This window comes from Pipra filicauda, unplaced genomic scaffold, assembly GCF_003945595.2.
Source record: "Pipra filicauda isolate LSUMZ 115617 unplaced genomic scaffold, ASM394559v2 scaffold110_size2237424_pilon, whole genome shotgun sequence".
Lineage (NCBI taxonomy): Eukaryota > Metazoa > Chordata > Aves > Passeriformes > Pipridae > Pipra > Pipra filicauda.
This window is the reverse complement of record NW_024103552.1, coordinates 1,631,992-1,652,281: the sequence shown is the minus strand read 5'-3', so window position 1 is coordinate 1,652,281 and position 20,290 is coordinate 1,631,992. Positions and strand designations below refer to the sequence as shown.

The 20,290-nt window shown below is 46.5% G+C and overlaps 2 protein-coding genes and 1 non-coding gene across 11 annotated transcripts in view; 1 reads left to right on the top strand and 2 right to left on the bottom strand.

The window, feature by feature from the left end:
• The window catches only part of MATN2 (matrilin 2), a 70,287-nt gene extending 67,716 nt beyond the window's left edge, over nucleotides 1-2,571 (top strand). For all 9 annotated transcript variants that reach the window (XM_039382412.1, XM_027717520.2, XM_027717519.2 and 6 more), the window contains one exon: nucleotides 922-2,571. In XM_039382412.1, the coding sequence (XP_039238346.1) occupies nucleotides 922-974 (53 nt within the window). In that variant the 3' untranslated portion in view covers nucleotides 975-2,571. The remainder of the gene's footprint in view (nucleotides 1-921) is intronic.
• RPL30 (ribosomal protein L30) lies at nucleotides 1,888-5,811 on the bottom strand. Its single transcript, XM_027717523.2, has 5 exons — nucleotides 5,684-5,811; nucleotides 5,548-5,598; nucleotides 4,556-4,701; nucleotides 3,291-3,421; nucleotides 1,888-2,054 (listed from the first exon to the last, which is right to left on the bottom strand). Exons 2-5 carry the CDS (start codon nucleotides 5,566-5,568, stop codon nucleotides 2,005-2,007), a joined length of 348 nt encoding a protein of 115 aa, XP_027573324.1. The 5' UTR covers nucleotides 5,569-5,598; nucleotides 5,684-5,811; the 3' UTR covers nucleotides 1,888-2,004.
• LOC113986176 lies at nucleotides 2,300-2,434 on the bottom strand. Its single transcript, XR_003540094.1, has one exon. It is a non-coding gene; the product is annotated as a small nucleolar RNA SNORA72 (small nucleolar RNA).
• Nucleotides 5,812-20,290: the final 14,479 nt, after the last annotated feature.

Below are 20,290 nucleotides of genomic sequence, written 5' to 3'. Positions count from 1 at the left end.
ATGCCAATATGCAGAGTAATCCCTTCAGCAAGACAGACAGCTGAGGAATTACCAAACAAACCCGATGTCCAGGCAGGCTAGTGCCCACAGCAACAGCAGGACCCACACTATTGCTCCTTACTACCCAGAGGATATATTCTCCTGCTGTCAAGGTGGGGAGGGAGGGGACACAGAGCACATGGCTCTTCTGGCCAAACTCAGAGGCTGAATTCAATTTGCCTGTCTACCCATACCACTGTGCCACTTGTCAAAGATCCCAATTTATATACCCCGTTCTCCCTCTTCCCTTGTGGAAGACCTTAAAATGTTGAAATCAAGACACTAGATTAACAAGCAGAGTGGAATGCAGCAACTTCATCCCTTTGAGGTAGGCCTCAGTGCCTTCAGTTCCCTCCTGATGCTAGGCATCCTCTTCCTCTCAGCTTCCCCGCGCTGCAGCCTTACCATGGCACTCAGAGAGAGATGCTCAGGTAAACAGTACTGGTCCAACCTCCTGCTGCAGCAGACATAAAATTCCTGCCAACTAGAAGTGCTTATCAGGAATATGATGCTGTACGCTGCTCTGTATTGCTACAGCTTCTTAGTTTAAGTGGAGCCACCCCTAGGTCTCATGGGGCTTGTTGTGCTCTATTCCACATCTGTCTGGAAACCACTGGCTTTGTAAAAACCGTACCTGGCACTACATAACCATGGGGCAGAACAGATCAGCAGCAGACATTCCTACTGCAGTCTCAGAGCTCCATACAGTTTTATAATTTGTTAGTTACATGCAGTTTTCCATGTGATTAATTGGAACATTTTTTAAACAGCATTAAATAGGAGAAACAAGAGAAAGTTTATGGACCAAAACAATTAGGCAGAGAGATGACTTTTCTATTAATGCATCTTAGCACTACCTCTCTTTCCTTAACATTTATGTACTCGAAGAAATGACGAAGAGAATGGAAGATTTGGAAAACAGGCTAAGATACTGACGAGAATTTAAAGTGTATGCTACACTGTATATTTATACATACAAATGTGTCAGAGCTATTTTCTTAAACTGGTTCAAAGTAAAATAACTAATCCTTTTGTCTGAAGTTGAAAAGAGTATTTTGGATCCCTGCATCTATATGCCATGTGTTGTCTTGCATTGATTGCAGATAAGAAATGTTGAAAATTTTATAAACAATTTAGTAACTAGCAAAAATCCTAATTAAGCAGAACTTAACTGAAATAAGCTATGCAAAATAATAAAATGCTGTTATTTTTTGAAGTGAAACCTCCATGTTTTGACGTACTTTTAGGGTATGAATTTATTTATGGCTTTTCTGTATTTCCCTCCTCCACTCTGCTAACATTTTATGCACCCAATCTGTGTGAATATATATAGTACTAGGTATACATACAGAGATAAACAGAACCAGTGGGACAGCACTCACAGCCATTAGGTTTTACTTGGATTCTTCAAATGAGCAGACTACTGAAATCAGCTGGAAGTAAAAAATACAAATTTACACCTTTGTGTTTAAACTGTGATCAAAGTAAATGCACAGAGGGGCAAGTCTGCTGGATTATCAGGGCATCACAGTCTGAAGTTTCCAGTACTTTTTCTCTTAGCGCGTCCAGACCATCCACCCTCTCCCTGCTGTCCCTTGGTCAGTATTCGGATTTTCTAACTTTCCTGAATGCAACTAATATTTTAATTATGAAAACATTATTTGGTCAATACAGCTAGCACTCCAAAACCAAACACTAAGGAAGCCCTAGCCAGCTGGGATTTGGCACCATTCTTGCCATTATCAAGCCTTCCTCCACTTACCTCTCAAGATCCACATCTTCTACAGAAAGAAACAGCCAAGCTTTGTCCCATTAAGGTTATTTCTAACACAACATGAAACACAGCAGTGGTAATGAATCTTCATTTATATAGTTTGTTCCCAAAACCAAGAAAGGTATAATAGAAATTTTTCTTAAAAGATATCTGTAACCAGTTTTATTGTAGAAATAACACCTTTACAGCATTTACTTCTCACTGGTTTGTTCTGGCATGCTTCTAATGATGTCAGAGTCACCTGTAAAATAAAAATATATTGTTACAAAAGGACCCACAGAAGGTGCTTCCAGGAATAAGCCAAAAAGCAGGAAAATACCCCACCCATAAAAACACCACGATGATTCTAGAAAAAGAAAACAACTTAAAAGCAGTACAGAGAGCCTGTTTAGGAAAAAAGCAAGTAATTTTTACGGATTTGATAAAAAAAAATACTTGTAACTGTATTTTTCTAATCCAAATACAGTATTTTTCCAGTAATTATGTAGCTGTTACTAGCATTTACAAAGCCAGTACTAGAGCAGCAGTCTAGTGCTGGAGGACACAATGCATAGTTTTACTCTAGCGAATGTCTAGCCTCCCCTGATCACAGCAATATCAGGACAGCGAGAATATTCGCATTTCGTTTGTTACACAGCAGCAGGATTTACTTGCAGCTCCCACCCCACCCGAAAGCAAACCTAAAAGTGACATTTTGAACATTAGGTTTACAGCTACTATTTGAATACAAGCAAGCTAAATAAAGTTTTCTGAAGTAACAGTGAATTCAAACTGATGTCATTTGGGGAACATTTGGTGAAAGTTATTACAGAAATCATTAAACGCATGTGTATGTATTCTGGGCAACAAACAGAACAAGAGAGTGATTCTTCTCTTAGAACATTCTGGAAAGAGGCTGGCAAGTCACCTAATAAGCAGTCTATATAAGGAACTTGAGCAACTTTGTGGGACAAAGAGTGCCACCAAACCACAGAAATACACAAAGACTTTTACTATAATTTTCAATCCTTGATTAGCACCCATCTGCATATAAGTTATTTTTGGATATATCATTCTGGGAAGCAAAACAAGTCACAATCCTTTGGTTTCGATTAAGAACAGTCAAACAGGGCTGATGTAAACAGCACGTTGCATGAGCTCGTATCTGAGTTAATGGGTTCAGAAACAGGTCCCATAAAGTTGCTTCCTAGGTACTGAAACCTCCCTATGGACCAATAGATAGAGAAAATGCTCACAAGGTTCAGCAGTAAAAGGAGCTATGTACAAACAGAATCAGCAGTCCTTCCAGGTTCTAAGAACCTAGGACTCACAAAAGAACAGGATATTGGTCAAAGCAAATTAAGAGTTAAACCTGATGGAAAAAGGCAAAGTGTGTCATCACTCCTTCTCTTTACTTGCTCAGTGCTGCTGCTCACAGGAGAAAGGAGGAACCATGAATACATGCTCATTTGGTCCCTCTGCTGTAGGAGGGAATTACCTGGGTCGATGATGGCCAGTGTGCACACTCTGTAGTATTTTCCACATGCTGTGCCCAATTCAATGTTGTTGCCACTGTAATGGTGGACGCCAGTCTTGGCAAGCATAGCATAGTACTCAATCTCCGATTTTCTGAAATCCAAAAACTGGGTGTTACAGTACGAACAAACAATTCTGACTGACTGCAATACAGAGAGCAGCTTTAACTCATATCACACTTAAACCTTACACAGTTTTCCTTAGCACCCAAAGAAACACAGCTGTTCCTTGCCAGACAAAATCAGCCCTGTGTTGCGGCTCAGGTACCCTTACCCAGACTTATGCTGAAGGTATGTAATAACATACCTTGTTATAACCCCTCAGGTTGCTCCTATACCTCCTTATTTCTACACAGTAGAAACACGTTTTAGGTCTTGCAGACCTCTGAAAAGCTGTAGCTGTGCCAAAATGCATAAACGAAGATCAATATTAATGTTGATATGCAGTGGTCAGACACTGAACAGAGATACAGCTGCTGCTAGCTGAGAAAGAAACTGTGTATTGTAATTTAAAACAAGAAGTCCACTTATATTCCACTCTCTTCTGGCTTCCACCAGGAGAGTCTAGCGGTCAATATTGTTTTTCAAGCACTTTTGGAATCCCCACTAACACTGGGGATTGCTGCCTACTGGAACAGTCCTGCCATTTCTCAAGAGTCTAATTTCTCATTTTCACATCTGCATTTTCTTGAGTCTGTTAATATCCCTTGACAATAAAAAGGGATATTCCACAAGGGATATTCCACAAGGAAAGTGTCAGGAAGTTAGTGAAGATTTCATTCTCAAAAAAGCAACTCTCTCACCAGGAACCCTAATTTATAACTAACTTGGACAGCAGATTTTGTATGCTTCAAATATTTTAAATCAATTACCAGTTTTCCTAGCTGTAAAATTATTTTCCAATACACTACTTTGAAAAAGCAGAGTAATTCAGCCCCAGTACACTCTCAGTGAATGCTAACAGTGTGAAAAGCTTCCTGTACTAGCTTCTCTAGTATGAACTCCTTGGAAGAGAAACAAAAAAAAAAACAACAACCCACTGGGAAGCATTTCAACATATCCAGACCTGAAATCATTACATACCAAACCACCCATTACTTTTATTTCACATCACTCTGGAACATGCCCATGAAGTCCTCTGCATTACCTCACTGCAGCAATTAGCACACACTGCATTTGTACGAAGAACTTGTCTCAGAGAGAACTGTTTTTCCAAATGTCTGCTCACCTCAAAGCAGGACAGTTGTTGGCGAGGATGACCAACTTGGCTTTGCCCTGCCGGATCATCTTCAGAGTCTGTTTGTACCCAAGAACGTATTTGCCACTTTTCATAACCAGCTGAAGCCTTGAGTTTATGGACTCCAGGGACTTTTTCTGGACAAGATGTAGAATAGCATTACTGTGTGTTACTTTGCATTTTTCAAAATCATGGAGAACATAAGAAAACAAAGACATTTCAAATACAAGCAGAACTGAAATACAGAATAAGAAAGGCCACACAACCCTCTGAGTGTAAGAAAGTTTGTTGATAAGAGGTTGCTGACACTGTCTTCCCAGTTTCAGAAAGTTTTCTCTTACCTAGGTATCTTACAATAAGAAAATACATCTCAAAGCACTGCTGCTGCCTATGCAAGTCAATGACATCTGTGTGTACCTGACAGGTCCTCATCAAGCTCAGCTACTCAACTCCCAAGTAAATACGAAGTCTTGCAAGTAAATACTTGCAAATCTAAGTCAAGTTTGGAGTCTGTCTCTCCCTAGGGTGCACAGTGGCAGCGTGATACTGGGCAGCAGAAAAAAGCAATCCCGTGCTGAAGCTCCCACAGGTAAGGAAAGGCATTTGCAAAGACGAGCACGGCCCCTTTTAACACAAAACACAGACTTGTTAGAGCCACATTAAGAGAAAGGCCAGAACATGGCAGGAAACGCAGAAACTGAGCTCCACCCGCACTAAGAACTGCGCACCAGTTTCCCATTCCTCCATTCAGCTCAGGGCCTTGTGAGCTGCCCGGGAGGGAACACGGACACGGGACCCGGCGGGAGGGGGCCGGGGAGCGCGGCCTGCGTCAGGATGGCACGGCCCGAGCTCTGAGGCCCCTCCACCCCGGCACCCCCGGTCCCCAACCCAGACGTGCCGGGCTCCGTTCCCCCTCACCGGGGCGCGGCCCGTTCCGTCGGGCCGCCGCCACGTGCACCCGGCGCGGTCTCGCTCCCACTCACCGTCTTCTTCGCGGCCACCATGGTGCTGCCTGGCGCGGGGTCCGGCGGTACCTGGAACACAGTGGGATGGAGGGGAGCGGTCAGCACCTGGCAGCGCCCCGGCCGCGCCCCGCGCCCCCCGCCCGGCCCCGCTCACCGCAGACGCGCCACCAAGATGGCTGGGCCGGCAGAAAGGGCCGGTCCCGCCGCGCACCGCGCGAATACCCGCGGCAGCTCTCGCGAGAGCCGCGCGCACGCTCCCCGCCCCGCCCTTCGGCCGCCAACGCGCCCCAACCCCGGCGGGCGGGAATGGGCAGGGCCTGGTGGAAAGGGCGGGGCCATGAGGGGCGGGTGGGGCGGGGCCTGTCTGGGGGCGGGGCCGGCTCCTGTGGGCGCGCGCGGGTCTGGGTCCGGCCCCTTCCCTTCCCCATCCGCGCCCCCTCCCGTTCCACAGAGCGGCTCCAAGGGCCCCTTTACAGTCACAGCCTCGTGGGAGCTTCGGACGCTGATGAGGGAAGCCCCTCGCAGGGAGAGTCTCAGGGGCCCGAGCTTTCCATCATAGAATCACGGAGTCATAGAATGGCCTGGGTTGGAGGGGACCTCAAAGATCATCTCGTTCCAACTCCTCTGCCATGGGCAGGGACACCTTGTACTAGACAAAGTTGTTCAGAGCTCCACCCAGCCTGGGCTTGAGCACTTCCAGGAATGGAACATCCACAGCTGCTCTGGATGCACCTATTCGAAAGGTTCCTATTCAAAAAGGTGCTTGTTTGGCCCTTTCAGGGAATATATTTAAAGGCACACTCCTTCAGAACTGTGTGCAGTGTTATGCAGCTTGTTAGCTCACCTGGATGTTGGCCTACAGAGCGCACAGTCAGGCATCACAGAGCTGCATCCTGCCAGCCTAGCCTGTGCAAACTCTTGAAAATATTTTCAGTAGTATCTTGCCATTTGAGTACGATAACTAACTTTCAACTAGCCTGTAGAAACAGATAATTAGCACATCCTACAGTACAATATTTTAACAGGAAATCGAGGCAAGTTGTGGAGCAAAGATTTCTCTAAAGACTACACAAGTCTGAAAATGAAAAAGTCAGAACAGGAACACAACCTGTTCCAGTGCCTCACCACCCTCACAGTAAAGAGCTTCCTCCCAATATCTGGTTTAATCCTATTCTCCTTCTGTTTGAAGCCATTCACCCTCGTTCTGCCACTTGTAAAAAGTCCCTCTCCATCTCTCTTGTGGGCTCCCTTCAGGCACTGGAAGGCCATAATTAGGTCACCCCTAGGCCTTCTCTTCTCCAGGCTGAACAATCCCAATTCTCATAGGAGAGGTGCTCAATTCCTCTAATCACCTTGGTGGCCTCCTCTGGACTTGCTCCAAAATGTCACTGTCCATCCTGTGCTGGATGCAGTACTCCAGGTGGAGTCTCATGGGAACAGAGTAGACAGTCCCCTTGGGGACTGTCACTTCTGATAGAGAGTTGATGTGGAAACTTATGGGAAGGAGAAAATAAATCTCTTGGTTATCACAAGGCTCAGGGGACACACGTGGTGGTCTGACTCCATGTCCCTGCTGTAAGCACTGAGCATTGCCTTGGTAAAGCACCACTGCCTGCCTTCTGCCAGGCCTGGCAGCCCCTGCCTGCCTCTAGTTCTGCAGTAATCAGCAGCCTGTCCCGATGGGATACACCCCTGGGCTGCACAGTCACGTGGGTTTCAAGCATGGCAAGCCACTAAGCTCGGGTTCAGCACTGGGCACCCTCAGTGTACCTCCGGGGTTTGCCAGGCCGATGGGTCTGCTCTCCCACCAACTGTGCGGTGTTCTTTTCCCACACTGAGCAGCTCAGTCCTTGGCTGTGCTGGAGTCACAGTGCAGGGAAACCTCCTCTTGCCCCTGTGCCCTCTGGAAACCACCAGCTTGAAAACTGTCTGGTTGAGCACAGACATGCTGGCTGTGAACATGGCCGTTACATGAGGTTCCCCTTTTTGATCTGAGGACAATTGTAGTCGATCCCACAGTGCTGTCCAGCCTGGCTGGACAGAGAGGCACAGAGAGCACGAGCTCAAATGTCATTGCAGGGATGAGCAGTGTGGGTCTTCAGGGTGAGAGTTTCGGGGATTTCCTGTGATATCCCCAAAAGGAGGCCTGGGGATCCACCCACAGGACAGCAAGCCTGCTGCTGATGTGACTTCGTGCTCTGAAGACACACCACACCAGAAAGGCACCCCGGCGTATACATTTTCTCATGAAATTACATAGCAGAAGAGCTTTTCTAGACTCGCCTGGGTTAGCACAAGCACGGGAGAGTGCTGTGCTTGTTGGCTTTAGCAAGTTTGATGCCTTTGCTGATACAGGATATGTAACAAAAAACTAAAAAGCCAAGCCCAAACGTTATATTCAGTCACTCTAATATGCTTATATTAATAGACCTTATTTCAAATAAGGCAAATCATTCATTGCAATATACTGTTGTGCTTTTCTACTTCATGCTTACCTCCATGCTAACTTTTTTCTGGTCTATGAGCACACACCTTACCAAAATATTTCCAACAGGATAACCTCACTGACAGGCAGCCTTTGGTCAAAATGCAAACCCTCATCCCAACCATTTAGGTTTTGACAGATCAGTTTAAGCACCTAGATTAATATCTAAGCTATTTATGCTGAGATAAAGATGAGATAAAGCTAGGTTGGAAAAAATGTCACCAAACTTCGGTGGCGCTTAAATACCCCAGGTAAAACTCAGACATTGGTCCATCTCTAATGATAAAGTTCTCTGGGAATAATTTCTATATTAAGCACATAAATGATATATGTAGTATATAAATAGTACTGTAATAATGTTACGTTTTGATGTGTCTCTACAGTCTAATTTCTCTTACTGAAACAAAATAATTTCCATCCCTTTAGAGAGCATAATTAAATAAATTTTGAAGTATGCTTCAAACTTTTCTTTGGCAGCTGAAAACTCCTTTCTATGGCTCTTTCTTTTCTGTTCCTCTTCATCCCTGTGCTCCAGCACTCAGCTGCATTGCTGTTATTCCCACTGTCAAACTGTGACTTTGCTTTTAATTCTTTATACTTTTACCCGGTTGGTTGTGGTCTGGTGAAACATTAACCTTTTTTTGCCTGTTGAAATTACTGGCAAGGGAATATTAAGTTCTGTGGGCTTCATGAAGTCCTCGGTGCCATTCCTTTCGACTATTCCATGTTTTATGATACCTTGCAAGATGTGGGAGTCATGCAGGGCTCCGGGAGAGGGAGCTGTTTCCCAGGGTACCCTTGCAACCTTTGCTCAGATTAAGAGAGAAGGCAGTACTTTCCTTAGCACTTTATATAACTAGTTCTTTCCAGTGATGTGCTTTTTAAAAAACTCTGCATTTCCAAAAGAAATTTCTAACAGACACTTTGGTCACTGGACCCCAAATTCTGTCCCTAAATCTGGGTGAAAAAAGGATTGGCAGAGGGGGTGAGAATACACGCAGGGATGGGCACTATTGTCTCTCATCCTCAAAATCTCCCTTCTGTGGCTGTGAAGGCCTTTCCTGGGGGTCTGTGGTCCATAAAATGTCCTTTATAAAGGCAAAGGGCAAGTCCAAGTCAGATGAAAACAACACTAGAAGAAAAAAAAGGCTTTGGCTCCACCAAAATTCCTTAAAACAGTATTATACTGACACTTTTTTGTTAAAAATCAACAGCTGGGAGCAGATGGGCATTGACAGTGCAGCTATTTGAGAAGCAAAAAAGGGGGAAAGCACGTCAGGCAGCGTTTGGTACCCAGGCACCCTCAGCAAGGAATGCAGAGCTCCCCTCTACAATGAGGCCGTGATACATCAGAAATAGAAGAAAGGGAGGGAAGAAGTAGACAATGTCTCTATCTACAACAAACAAGTCTGTCCTAGTTAGGACAACTGAGACCAGTTCATCAGGGTATGGGTGTAACCCAAAACTGTGTATTCTATAGCCTTCCATGCCATTTCCCAGAAACTGTTATCAATGAACCATTTACACCATCTGCCCATAGAGCCTGACTCCTCAGGCTATAAACTAGGTGTTAAGAGGCCTGTGAGATAGGAGGATGCTCCTGTCCTCACACCCTTTGTGGAACTCCCCGCCCTGAGGGAAGTGCTGAGCATTCCTGCCTGAACTGCAGGATATATAATCTTGGAGTCTTGGAACATTTTTAACCACTCTGTGGGATCCAGAGAAGGACTGCGGCTCATCGCTCTCAAACAGACTTGGACCACCACCCTATACTGGACTCCAATCACCACTTTGACCAGACTGCAACAGCTCTTCCCCCAGCATCTCACTGCAATCACCACTTTTGACTAGACTGCAACAGCTCTCCCACCAGCAGGTTCTTCCCCTCTCCCTTTACTTTGGACTCAAGCGGGGCCCAAGGAACACCACGTTGTTCATGCCCCAGGGTACTGGGTTATACATTTGGGTTTTGTGGGTTAAGACCAATTGTTTGTTTGTATGATTGTACTTACTGTATTATTTTAGTAAATTGTTATTCTGACTTATAATCTCTCCTTTGAGTTGAGTTCATTTCCCCTGCTGGTTAACTCTTAAACCAGCACATTTTTGGCCGCCCAACGTGGGGCAGAGAGAGAGAAGTCAGAATCACAATTTCACTTTAAGCATTTGTCTATTTGGATATAGAAACTCCCTGATCACCATGTTGTTTGATGCAGTCACATGGATGTTGTATTTGAGCCTGTTCATATTTCCACAGATGGGGAACTATTTGCCTGTTTTGATGCTCTCTTTAAGACCAGGGAGAGGGATCCAAATTGCTTTATTAGTATATTATGTTTATGTCATTCTAACATCAGAAGCAATGAGTTTCATTGTAAATGTGTATTCAGTCCTGTTTGCCTGTCCTGGTTTGGGTTGCTACCTCTGGGGCTTCATTAAAAATCGTACCCAGCCCTTTGGGGGAACAGGGGGGGATGGTTGTTTCCAGCCTCTCACCTCCTTCTTCCCCTTCAGACCTGCTACAACAGTTTTTGAAAATATTGAGTTCCCTTTTGATGTTAAGGACAGTATAATGTTATTGTTAGTGTTGCTCTGTCTGCTCTGTACTGTGTACACCATGTTTAGGGTCAGAACAGGGCCTTCTAGGGAGGTTGTCTGGACACCTGCCCTGGGAGCAGATAATGCTGAGTGGCACGGGAAGTGGGAGGACATCAGCCAGTATTTGGAGAAGTTTTCTCCTCCAATGATCTGGAAATTCACCCCTGAACAACTGCAGGATCCTGTTAGCATGATAAGACTGGTGAAGGAAAAATGCTCTGGCAGCTCCAGAGATGGCCAGCTCACAGCAACCTGCTGGGCCCTGGCCACTGCCTACCGGACACTACTTGACATGGTACAGCACTGTCAGGGGGAGGAGAGAAGGACCAAATCCGCAGGCACCACGTCCACCCAAACCACAGCTGAGTCAGAGGGAGAAAGAAATAAACCAACCATCTCCGTGTCCACACAAACCATCGAGGAGCCAGAAGAACAACCAAAACCAATAGCAGTCGCCCCTGTCCAGAAAAGGAAATCAAAGACTAAATCAGTCCGTATAGCAAATGATGACGAAGAGGCAGGACCTTCACATCCACTGGAGGAGACAGAGCCAGAAATAATCACTCGGTCCCTATCCCTGGGTGAGCTACGCGAGCTCCGGAGAGAGTTCACACGACAGGCGAACGAGTCCATTCTGACCTGGCTGCTCCGAATCTGGGATGCCGCAGCTAACGATACAATCCTAGATGGGAGTGAAGCCAGACAGCTGGGGTCCCTGTCTCGAGATGTAGTCATTGATCAGGGGATTGGAAGGAGGCAGGAAACTCTCAGCCTCTGGCGGCGACTGTTGTGCAGTGTGAGGGAGAGATACCTTTGCAAGGAGGACCTCCACGTACAGCAAGGACAGTGGAACACGATGGAACAAGGTATCCGGTGCTTAAGGGAGTTAGCTGTACTGGAGATAATCTTTTCAGACGATGAAAGATTCCCTAAAAGTCCAGATGGCGTACAGTGCACCTCCCAGATGTGGTTAAAGTTTGCACGACTCGGGCCAGAAATGTATTCCCGCTACTTAGCAACGCTGCAATGGAGGGAGGGAGAGGACAAGGTGGGAGCATTGGTTAGTAAACTCAGGATGTATGAAGACACTGTCACCGCCCCATTACGAGCCCACGTCTCATCTGTGGAAACCAAACTGGCTGAACACGTCAGAAGCCTGGAAGAGAAAATTGAAGAGGGACACCAGAAGCTAAGAGAGGAAATTAAGGAAGGGATCTTCCATATCTCACCAGGACAAACAAGAGTCTCTGCTATTAGGAGCCAGCGTCCCCCAGCTAAGGAGAGAAGGTACACTCCACGTGGCGATCTATGGTTTTACCTCCGTGAGCACGGAGAAGATATGAGGAAGTGGGATGGGAAACCCACCCCTTCCTTAGCAGCCCGGGTACATGAACTGAAAAGAGGAACAAGTACCACAAGGAACTCTTCAAGGGTAAACGTTGCTCCAGTCTCTCGTGGGCAAGACTCCAGACGGTACAGGAATGATGATACGTCTGATCCTCTTGAAGGGACCTCCAGGTCATACCCACAAGAAGAGCACAATGAGTACCATGACCAGGACTAGGGGTGCCCTGCCTCTAGCCAGGTAGAGGAGAGGGACAATCGAGTCTATTGGACAGTGTGGATTCGGTGGCCTGGCACATCAGAGCCACAAAGGTATAAGGCCTTAGTGGACACCGGCGCACAATGCACTTTAATGCCATCAAGATACGTAGGGGCAGAATCCATCTCCATTTCTGGGGTGACAGGGGGATCCCAACAGCTGACTGTACTGGAAGCTGAAGTGAGCCTGACTGGGAAGGAATGGCACAGACACCCCATCGTGACTGGCCCAGAGGCCCCGTGCATCCTTGGCATAGATTACCTGAGGAGTGGGTATTTCAAAGACCCAAAAGGACTTCGTTGGGCTTTTGGCATAGCTGCTGTGGAGACGGAGGAAATTAGACAGTTGAACACCTTGCCTGGTCTCTCAGAGGACCCCTCTGCTGTGGGACTGCTGAAGGTTGAAGAACAATTGGTACCGATAGCCACAGCAACAGTGCACCGTCGGCAATACCGCACCGACCGAGACTCTGTGACCCCTATACATAAGATGATCCGTGAACTGGAGACCCAGGGGGTGGTCAGCAAGACTCGCTCACCCTTTAATAGCCCTATATGGCCAGTGCGTAAGTCCAGCGGAGAGTGGAGGCTGACGGTGGATTACCGTGGACTCAATGAAGTCACACCACCCCTGAGTGCTGCTGTGCCGGACATGCTGGAGCTCCAGTATGAGCTGGAGTCCAAGGAAGCCAAGTGGTATGCCACCATTGACATTGCCAATGCCTTTTTCTCCATTCCTTTGGCAGCGGAGTGCAGGCCACAATTTGCTTTCACTTGGAGAGGTGTGCAGTACACCTGGAATCGACTGCCTCAGGGGTGGAAACACAGTCCCAGCATTTGCCATGGACTGATCCAGACTGCACTGGAAAAGGGTGAGGCTCCAGAGCACCTACAGTACATTGACGACATCATTGTATGGGGGAACACGGCGGGCGAAGTCTTCGAGAAAGGAGAGAAGATAATCCAGATTCTCCTAAGAGCCGGTTTTGCCATTAAACGGAGTAAGGTCAAGGGACCTGCTCAGGAAATTCAGTTCCTAGGAGTGAAGTGGCAAGATGGACGCCGCCTAATTCCCATGGAGGTGATTAACAAAATAGCAGCCATGTCCCCACCAACCAGCAAGAAGGAAACACAGGCTTTCCTAGGCGCTGTGGGCTTTTGGAGGATGCATATCCCCGAGTATAGTCAGATTGTAAGCCCTCTCTACCTTGTGACACGGAAGAAAAATGATTTCCAGTGGGGCCCCGAACAACAACAAGCCTTTGAACAAATTAAACAGGAGATTGCCCATGCGGTAGCCCTTGGGCCAGTAAGGACAGGACAGGACGTGAAGAACGTGCTCTACACCGCAGCCGGGGAGAATGGCCCTTCTTGGAGCCTCTGGCAGAAAGTGCCTGGGGAGACCCGAGGACGACCGCTGGGATTCTGGAGTCGGGGATACAAAGGATCTGAAGCCAGCTATACACCAACTGAGAAAGAGATCCTGGCTGCCTATGAAGGAGTTCGAGCTGCCTCAGAAGTAATCGGCACCGAAGCGCAGCTCCTCCTGGCACCCCGACTACCAGTGCTGGGCTGGATGTTCAAGGGAAGAGTTCCTTCCACACATCACGCCACCGATGCCACGTGGAGTAAGTGGATCGCTCTGATCACGCAGCGAACCCGGATAGGGAACCCTAATCGCCCTGGGATTCTGGAAATTATCACCAATTGGCCCGAAGGTGAGAGTTTCGGACTATCCTCTGAAGAAGAGGAGGAGAAGGTGACACGGGCTGAGGAGGCCCCACCATATGACAAGCTACCAGCAGATGAAAGGCGATATGTGCTCTTCACGGATGGCTCCTGCCGCATTGTAGGGACAAACCGAAAATGGAAGGCAGCTGTATGGAGTCCCACACGGCGAGTTGCAGAAGCGACCGAAGGACAAGGTGGGTCAAGTCAGTTTGCAGAGCTTAAAGCCGTTCAGTTGGCTTTGGATATAGCTGAACGAGAGAAGTGGCCAAGACTCTATCTCTACACCGACTCATGGATGGTGGCCAATGCTCTGTGGGGATGGCTGGAGCGATGGAAAAAGGCCAACTGGCAGCGCCAAGGGAAACCCATCTGGGCGGCGGAGATGTGGCAGGACATCGCTGGCCGGGTAGAGAAGCTGAGTGTGAAGGTCCGTCACGTAGACGCTCATGTAGGCAAGAAACGGGCTAATGAGGAGCATCGTAACAACGAGCAGGCGGACCGAGCTGCCAGGATTAAAGTCTCTCAGGTAGATCTGGATTGGCAGCACAAAGGAGAATTATTTCTGGCTCGATGGGCCCATGACGCCTCTGGTCACCAGGGGAGAGATGCAACATACAGATGGGCTCGTGACCGAGGGGTGGACTTAACCAAGGACATTGTCTCACAGGTCATCCATGACTGCGAGACGTGTGCTGCCATCAAGCAGGCCAAGCGGGTGAAGCCTCTATGGTATGGTGGACGGTGGTCAAAGTACAGGTATGGGGAAGCCTGGCAAGTTGACTACATCACGCTCCCCAAAACCCGCCAAGGCAAGCACTACGTACTGACCATGGTAGAAGGAAGTACTGGATGGTTGGAGACATACCCCGTGCCTCATGCCACTGCCCGGAATACCATCCTGGGCCTTGAAAAACAAGTCCTGTGGCGACACGGCACCCCAGAGAGAATTGAGTCTGATAATGGGACCCATTTCAAGAATGGCCTCGTAGACACCTGGGCCAAAGAGCACGGCATTGAGTGGGTGTATCATATCCCCTACCATGCACCAGCTGCTGGAAAAGTTGAGCGGTGCAACGGACTGCTGAAAACCACCCTGAAGGCACTGTGTGGGGAGACTCTCAAACACTGGGAGCTGCATTTAGCAAAGGCCACCTGGTTGGTCAACACCCGAGGCTCCATCAATCGAGCTGGCCCTGCCCAATCAGAACTTTTGCATACTGTAGATGGAGATAAAGTCCCCGTGGTACATATGAGAGGAATGTTAGGGAAGACTGTATGGATTAGTCCCACCTCAAGCAAAGGCAAACCCATCCGAGGGATTGTTTTTGCTCAAGGACCTGGTTCCACCTGGTGGGTAATGCAAAAAGATGGGGAGACACGTTGTGTACCACAAGGGGACCTAATTTTGAGTGAGAATGGTCTGTAATGTTTCATTGTATATATATATATATATATATATGTATATAGTTTTAAAGGGATATAGTTTTTTAAAGGGGGTTAATTTGGGCATGACATGGATGGCATAGAATAAGGGGTGGATAATGTCCTAGTTAGGACAACTGAGACCAGTTCATCAGGGTATGGGTGTAACCCAAAACTGTGTATTCTATAGCCTTCCATGCCATTTCCCAGAAACTGTTATCAATGAACCATTTACACCATCTGCCCATAGAGCCTGACTCCTCAGGCTATAAACTAGGTGTTAAGAGGCCTGTGAGATAGGAGGATGCTCCTGTCCTCACACCCTTTGTGGAACTCCCCGCCCTGAGGGAAGCACTGAGCATTTCTGCCTGAACTGCAGGATATATAATCTTGGAGTCTTGGAACATTTTTAACCACTCTGTGGGATCCAGAGAAGGACTGCGGCTCATCGCTCTCAAACAGACGTGGACCACCACCCTATACTGGACTCCAATCACCACTTTGACCAGACTGCAACAGCTCTCCCCCCAGCATCTCACTGCAATCACCACTTTTGACTAGACTGCAACAGCTCTCCCACCAGCAGGTTCTTCCCCTCTCCCTTTACTTTGGACTCAAGCGGGGCCCAAGGAACACCACGTTGTTCATGCCCCAGGGTACTGGGTTATACATTTGGGTTTTGTGGGTTAAGACCAATTGTTTGTTTGTATGATTGTACTTACTGTATTATTTTAGTAAATTGTTATTCTGATTTATAATCTCTCCTTTGAGTTGAGTTCATTTCCCCTGCTGGTTAACTCTTAAACCAGCACAAAGTCTCACGATGGAAAGATCCAGGGAGCAGCTGGAAACCTCAGGAAAACCAGCGTTACTTCTCCCAGCACTAAGAGCAGACACTGTGGTCTCATCCAGCCCTCCTGCCTGTCCCACCATGCTCAGCCAGGGAGATTTTCTCTGGTGGAGTCAGGTATTACTCCGGCCGAGGGGCTCTGCAGGCTGGTGCTCAGTTTGTCAGTGAAGATGAGCATGCAGGGAATGGAGAGTACTTAGGGAAAGTGAAGCCACTCCTCCTCCCCTACTGCTTCTCCCACCCTGGCCTTAGTCTGTGCTTACCTAGTAAGAGAGCAGGAACAGGGTTTCCAGTGGAGAGGGAGATAACTTAATTCAATCTGGAGAGCAGTGGTGTATAGTTAACTGAGAGAAAAGGCTGGAAAGGAAAAAGAGAAAAGGAGAATGAGAAAAAATCATTCTGAAGTCTGAAAAATGAGCAGTACACAGGCACCCTATGGCACAGGCTGGGATGGATCATTCTGTTAAATTCTCTGAACTTCTGAGATCTTCATAAAGCTGAAGTGGCAGCACTGCTGACCTTGTGAGAAAATGGGGATCACTCTGACAGCCAGAGATGTAGAGGAACATCTGAAGCTGTACCCCTGCTTATCCCCCTTCCCTGAGCATCAGCAGACAACGGGTAGAGCTCCTTGACAGAGCTGCCAGGTCCCTGAAGCAGTAAGAGGTACTGACCCATTGCCAGCAAAGTTCAAGGAAATGTTGTGTGATGTGACAGTGGAGGGGGGGGCTTTTGATCTGCTAAAGCTGCTGAAAGGGGGACAACAGATCTACAGCTGCCCTTCAGGTGCCAGAAGTCACATGCTAACCCTGAAAGATGAGGTTCAATTCAAAAAAGAAGACCGATCTTTTGAAAAGCTAGGCCTACATCTTTATTTTACCAAAATGAATAGAACATACTATTTTGATAGGATTAAATATGCAAAAACACAATCCTGCTTTTTCTTAGATTTATAGTCTGGTCAAGTCTCTGCACATTATGCAACCACGTTGTGTGAACACCTGCAGCCATTATTTTTTACTTTTGCACATCAGGGCTATTAAAGGTGACAGACTGTGTTCTCTGATAATCATCACATTTACAGTGAATGCAAACATGTTCATCCGGTTTTCACACGGTCATGCACCGAACTATCCCCTGTATTGTCAGGCAGACAAATGCAGCTTATTTCAGACTGCTGGGAATTTGAAATCCCAGTAAGGCACAGGTCCACCGCATCTGTATGCAAACCTCTCCTTGGCCACCCTTGCATCACCTTTAACATGAGAAAGGAAGGAAGGAAAGAAAGGAGTTAAGTAGGAAAATGGGTCAAGTGCTGAAAGGCTATCTCATTAGGGAACAGGGAAAATCTTGAGGTTAAATACAGTCTGTTGTGAATACCTGGATATCTGCACAACTTGGGTAGATTTTCAGCCAGTGAAAGCATGCTTAGAAGTGTGTGTATGCACATACATAAACATATACATATATAAACACATACATTTGGATACCTAGATGTGTAGCCAGCTTAAATACAGTGCCTGTACAACAAGATACTGCATTTTCTAAGAGCCATATTGTGCAGAAATTCATAGGTGTGGATATCTAAACATAGCAACTAGTTTGATAAGAAAATCTTCAGTTTGCCTCCTTTCCAGGAAGTTACAAGGTGTGTCCTAGGAAGTAAGTTTCAAGGTCATTGCATCCCATGCGAAACAAAACAGCCATTTCAGAGGGCAGTTCTTAGCATCACAGAAAAGCCTTCAATGGAGCTACACAAATTTGGATCAGTGGAACATTTGGCCTGAATTATCTGACACGATAAACATTTTAGAATACTTTATTGCCTGGTTAGGTGCTGGTCTTTCTGTACAGAATAGCCAGAGAGCTGAGAAAAGAAATCACAAAGAAGAAAACTCATGATTAAGATAATGTTATGAAAAATCACTGTGATTTGGGAAGTCCCAGGATTTGGGACTACCAGAAAATAGATAATAAATTTAATAGCTGCAGCAGGAATAGTACTCGAAATTTTTAATAGCTAGTGAGCCTGCAATGAGTGCAACAAGTTTGATCATGGAGTACTGGTCTGGGGAACTTGAAAATTGCCAGGGCCTTGGAAATTTGCTTTTAGAAGTGTACTGCTGCTTGTATATAAGAGGTCATAGGTATTCGATGCTTTACTGCTGGAGAAACAGCTATCCCTGAACACTCACAGTTTACATTTAATTTTAATTTCCCAATTTATATTCCTGACTAAAATAGTTTTCCTTTGTAAAAAAATAACTAATTTGAGATGATTGTTTAGTTTATTTGCTGTTAAATGGGGTTTTTTTTAGCTACTTTTGTACTGTCTTCATTTGGGGCAGTACCAGGGTGGTTCAGATTAGAGAAGGCAGGGAGTCTGTGGAGAGGTGCCTTGCTCAGGAAAATAGATGGGAAGGCTCCCAAGGATTTTCATCTCCCAACATCATACTGCAGCCACTGGATCACTTGCAGTAGTTTCTTTGGGACTCTGTACAAGCTCTGTACAATCTTGTGCTCCCAAAAGGTAGGACAGTGGCACAGAGGCAGCTGCAGAGCAGCATGTAGTTATCCTGCAGGAATGTGTTTGTGATGAATACTCTGCAGAGGGCACACATTGTCCAAGCCTGTCCTGGTATGTAGCAAAACAGCTGATACACTGAGGTGTAGCCTTGTCCTGCCACAGCCCCACCTATATCAGCTCCAGCACTGGCTCTGTTGGACTCTTCCTGCTGAAAACGTGCAACTTTTCCTTCACTCATGGGAGGAGGAAAGAAGACCATGGCATCGTTATTTAGTGATTCTGGGAGTCACCTCCCAAATGGTCCTTGGGTTTTCATTCCTATTTCTGTATCTCGTCCAAGGCCTGTTTAAGGAACGTGAAGTACAGACCCACCCTGGTCCCCTCGGTGAGCCTGTGGCTGCCAATACATGCCCACACGTGTTCCCTCTGGCCTCGTAAATCTTGGATGCCTTTCTCCGCTATTTAAGTTAGATGGATAGTAGGTGCACTCTGCACAGCTTACCCTTTGGCTAGGACACGGAGGGAAGCAGGTACAAAGCTCCTCAAGCAAGAGTAGGAATTGAATGTAGCTTTCCCTTTTTATTTCCCTCAGTCTCCAGTGCTCAATGAGTCTGTCCGGGTGGCCCATCCTCCTTGCTTTATTCTCTGAAAGATCATAGAAGAAAAGTGGGAAATCAGATATGTTTGCCATCCCTCCCTTTCGTATGTGCTGTCTCCAGGCAGCTTCCTCAGCTGTCAGTACTCCTTCAAGTCACAGACACTTCTACTTTCCTACCTGTGGTAGCAGAGCAGTGGGGTGCCTGGGTGTCTTCATTTGTGCTGTGCAGGGAACCCACATGTGCTGTATAGGGAACTCATTCCCACCAAAGCACACTCAGGATTTTACACCAGCAGCATGAATATTAAATATTTCTGAAACTAATTTTTAAGTTGCTAAGCCCTTTGTTGCACTTCTGCTTTTGCCCTTAAATGCCCTTAAATACTTTGCTGATGCTAAAGTTACCAGCATTTCACCACCAAGTGTCTGATTAAAATCTTATGTATAGCCATGAAGAAATCCATATAGCCTACAGGGTTCTTTCTGTTATTTTTAAAAAGGGTCCTAAAAATTAACTTAAACAGAGGAAGTAGAAGTTACTGCAGAAGTTATTGGAGTAATTGCTACTGCTCCATCTTGGCTGTGGGACATTGCACACTCTGGACAAATGTCCAAAGACAATATGGTTTGTCTGGACAAGTTTCTGGATGGATAAAAAATGTTCATTTAGAAGAATGGGTGATTACTCTAAATTTGAAGGACATAATGAAACATGTCTTGGGTGCAATAATTGCTTATGCAAGAAAATGTGTGGCAAACATTCTTCATTCTTACTCTCTGGAAACTTTTCAGGCCACCTGGACTTTCCTGGACATCTGCTGATTTGCCTACATGCAAGTATAAAAATCATGTTTTCTTTATTTTATCTTTAAGGCTCATGGTAAGGATGTTGCAGGTAGCTGCTGAATCTAGAGGAATCTCCAGCCCAGGGGTTCTTTCTTGCCTTCC